Source organism: Formica exsecta, unplaced genomic scaffold, assembly GCF_003651465.1.
Source record: "Formica exsecta isolate Colony F162 unplaced genomic scaffold, ASM365146v1 scaffold192, whole genome shotgun sequence".
Taxonomy (NCBI): Eukaryota; Metazoa; Arthropoda; class Insecta; order Hymenoptera; family Formicidae; genus Formica; species Formica exsecta.
This window is the reverse complement of record NW_021849218.1, coordinates 1,730,745-1,735,091: the sequence shown is the minus strand read 5'-3', so window position 1 is coordinate 1,735,091 and position 4,347 is coordinate 1,730,745. Positions and strand designations below refer to the sequence as shown.

Genomic DNA, 4,347 nt, shown 5'->3' with positions numbered 1-4,347 from the left:
AATATAACAAAGTCATGTGTGGTAACATTTAAAATATAAGAATAATTTATATCTTAAAAGTGTGTTTTCACCTAGAACACAAAACCGTTTTAATTATAGAATGCCTCTTTAAGGAGAAATTTTATAACTTTTATTTTCAACTATTTTTTATTCTGATATAAATATGACAAAAAAGAATTTTTCTCGAATATAATAAATGAGCCTTATATAATGTAAAAATATTTTGCTATTATTAACTTACATGAATTAGTGAAATTTTGTAATTTATACAAATTAATTTTGGATGCAATACACATTCACATATTCACAGTATTAGGTTATATCAGAATATATTTCTAATGTCCGGATTTTTATTTTAGTAAATAATAGGGATTCATATAAGGAGCCAAGCAGTCATGTTGTTACTGAAAGATACTCACCTGTTCGTCGGGCATCAGAAGGATCAGGTGCTCCTGGACCAGGTATCCAAGCTCTTCAACAAGAGTATCAACAGTTACAAAGATTGGCATCGCCTTCACATAGCCCTGCAAGTATTCCAGGATCTCCTGTACACGAAAGAGGTGTAGCAGCAATTACACAAGGTATTAATTCCAAAGAAGTTTTAAAGAATTTTATTAATTTAACATACACATTATTATAATTTTTTGTTTCGGCTAGTTAAGAAATTACTAAGGCTCTAAAGTGAAAATCACAAATTTGAATTTCTTTGGGCCAATAAGAGCCACATGCGGATGATAGTGCGTCAGTTTCACAAAAAAATTATCTATGAAATTGATTACACTGCACAGGACATGAATTTTTCTTGATTCTATATCAAGTATAAATAAATCTCGATTCGAGATTTTAATAAACTCTCCCTTTTTCGTCTGAAGAAGTGTAGGCGAGAAAAATATCGGGGCGATGTCGCTGAATCGGAAATCGAACTCGAGTCTTTCGCTTATCGGGCGACTGCTTTCACCACTGAGCTATTCAGATCCCACAGGGATCTTTTCAGGAGAATAAAGAAGGTTTTATTAAAATTTCGAATTGGGATTTATTTATACTTGGTACAAGATCAAAACAAATTCGTATCTTGTGCACAGTAATAAGTTTCACAGAAAGATTATTTTCTGTGAAACTGACGCATTACTATTCGCGTCTAGCTCTTATTAGCCTGCGAAAATTCAAATTTGTGGTTTTTGTTTCAGATTTTTAAGATAATAACTGTGATGTCATTTAATGTTTGTTTATTATTTATTTCTGTAATAGTTTGCTGTTTTTAAACATACATACAATCAATTTTGTATTTTTGATACTCTAAAAAGATTTATAATGTAATATTTTGTTACATTAAATGACATACACGATAACCGACGTTATGTTATCAGTGAAAACAAATTTATGATTAATATATCTAATTAATTTTTTCTGTTTATTAATGATAGGTCTCAGTGGTTTATCTACGACGCCAGTACAGGGTAGTATTGTACACGGTACGCCGGCACAACCACCAGCAACACCTTTAGATCTAAGTCCACTTAGGCATCATAGATCACCTGCTACTACTCCCGTGAGTTATTCCCCTAGTAATAGCCCAGCATTGGATATGATACAAGAAGAACATCCTGTAGAGATACCAAGGGTATGTAACACTCGATTATGCATGAAGAGTTTTGTTGTAATGTAAAGTAATAATTTTTATATAAAGTGTAAATTATTAGTATGAGAAATTTCAAAAAAGTATATTTACACCTAAAAGAAATTAATGAAAAGTTTATTTTTATTTTTCAAATGTATTGTCTGATTGTGACGCCATTTAAACAATTTCTTTTTATCATTAAATATAGACTTCGAGGATGAATTAAAAAAATTTTTAATACTTTAACCTGATCTTGAAATTAAAAGCATTTCTCACGTGATTTAAAGTGCAAATGACTTAGAACTTTTTTTATAATATATGTCAGAATGCAGAAGACCACCTTTTTAAATATATGTCAAAATAAATATGTCATTAAAGTATAAAGTTTCGTGGACATTTATTAAAAAAATAAATATGTCTTCTTTTTAAAAATTGCAAAACTGCAAAATTTTTAGTGGCAATTTTTAACTAATATAAAAATTAACACTATGACTCAATATTTACTTAACATATTGCATAACTTAACTTTCCTATGTTGTTAGATAAGACAAGACTTAGATTTTCATAATGACTTATATTTTGCTGTAACTTAAATTTTCTTATTATTTATTTTTTTCTTTCACTAACTGTAAATATAGTAATCATTATATTTACATGATATTTATGACATTATAATATTTGTTATAATTGTTTTATAGAAATAATATATAATAAAGAGAGAAGGAGAACCTTATAATTTTTTGTTGTTTCAAAGTTTCAAGTTTTAAAATTTTGTTTATAGGTACCACCGCAAATTTCAGTGACAGATGTTCTTGGAGGACAAGTGACGTTAATTAATTGTTCGCCTTCTCCGTCTCCGTCGCCTGATTCACTCGAAGACGCATTACCTCATTATAATACTCTTCCGAGTTTTATTATTTCAGAGCCGTGCGATCCTTTGAGACCTAGTATCACACGCGGTATCGGTAGACCACTTACTAATACAATACCTACCGAAGTCGAGGTTACTTTGTCTGATGAATCGAGCAGATTAAATTCTGAAGCTATATTAGGTCGTGTTAAACAAATAATAGACGCAAGAGCGCCACCAAAAGGTTTTATATTTTCAACGGAGGAAGTAGAGGGTAGTGGACTTAGTTTAGAATATCCAGGTGGCGTACAAATCGAACTTAGAGTATGTGAATCGGAAGAAAGGGAAGTAAAAGGAATAAAAATGCGTAGGATTAGCGGGGACCAATTGCAATACAGTCAACTTTGTCAGCAATTGATTTCATGTATTACTGTTTGACGACAACTAACAAATAATGTAACATTTTTGTATACATTACATTACATTCCTAGTGTAACACACACTGTTCATCACTGTTTCAGTATTGCACATACATATTGCATACATGATGTTGCATACACAAACGGTATTTTAAAATTGCCATCCTTCATATATATAATAACATTATTATGTTATTATATTTGTATGTGTAACATTCAGTGTATTATATTATTTTTAATGTTTACTTTGAAAGATAAGATAAGAGCCATCTTATTTATAACACAAAGTTGTAATTAAGGAGATTTATTAGATATATTTATATTTTCTAAAACATTTAACTATTATATGCATATTTAATAATTCTCAAAATTGTAATATACTTTTTATTTTCTTTAGTTTTAACTAGAGCGAATGATTATAGAAAAACTCATTGAGTAAAAGAAAATTTTTATGAGAGAATTTGTTTATTAGTATGTGTAATAGGTATTAACAATAGTATTTGTGGTAAATGTACAGAATAAATCATTGAGTCGTCTTATACATTCTATTTGCAGTACATGTGCACCAAATGCTATTGTTCTTTATTATAATTTGCAACGTTCCTTTTTTTATTATATATATTTTCTGTGTTAGATATGCGTAGGCAAACAATTTCAAGTTTCCTGATTTGTATTATTGAACATTTGTTACAAGAAATCGAAAGATAAGGACATTGTCATTTGTGTTTGGCAAGTGTATAAACATATATTTTTTTCTTTTCTTATGTGTGCCACATACAATCTACAGCATGAATAGATTTATATAGCATAAAACGATTTTACTGTAGTCACATTATGAAAATGTCGTTACAGTAAATAAAAATTGATGACAAGAATGTACACATTAAATTATATAATGTGTACTTAAAAAATATAATATTATATAATATAAAAAATATTAACATGTGAATAGCATCATTTCTCTATTGAGAATTATCATGTATAAAAAATACATGTCCAATGACTTTTGGTATAACGACAGTATGTGTGAATGATTTAATTTTCCTTATAGAATGAGAGAGAGAAGGCATGAGTGGAATCTTTTGTTTATTATTACAAATATCTGTAATTTTTTTTAATTTTTTATTTGAACTCTGTAATTGTTACAAATGATATACAGATAAACCATTTAATATTATCACTTTGTATATAATTCTTTTACTATTTTATTGATTAAAAAATGGTTTAAAACATGGATGTGTGTATATGTGATTTTAAGATGACATATGTTGTATAAAATAGATTTTTGATATCATATACTTACTATCAAATTTCTCAAGATAATCTCTATTTTTTAAAATAGCTATTTAATGTTTTTTGTAAATAGAAGATTGCAAATGGGGCTATATTCAATCAAATCCAATAGGCTAAGAGATTGTGTTATTTATTCAATGAAAATGAAAAGGAGCTAATAAGAGCCA

General features: G+C 28.4%; 1 protein-coding gene across 2 annotated transcripts in view; it reads left to right on the top strand.

Moving 5' to 3' along the window:
• The window catches only part of LOC115233980 (serine/threonine-protein kinase SIK3-like), a 13,642-nt gene extending 9,522 nt beyond the window's left edge, over nt 1–4,120 (top strand). For both annotated transcript variants that reach the window (XM_029804657.1, XM_029804656.1), the window contains 3 exons: nt 360–581; nt 1,425–1,621; nt 2,400–4,120. In XM_029804657.1, coding sequence (XP_029660517.1) covers nt 360–581; nt 1,425–1,621; nt 2,400–2,906 — 926 coding nt within the window. In that variant the 3' untranslated portion in view covers nt 2,907–4,120. The remainder of the gene's footprint in view (nt 1–359; nt 582–1,424; nt 1,622–2,399) is intronic.
• Nucleotides 4,121–4,347: the final 227 nt, after the last annotated feature.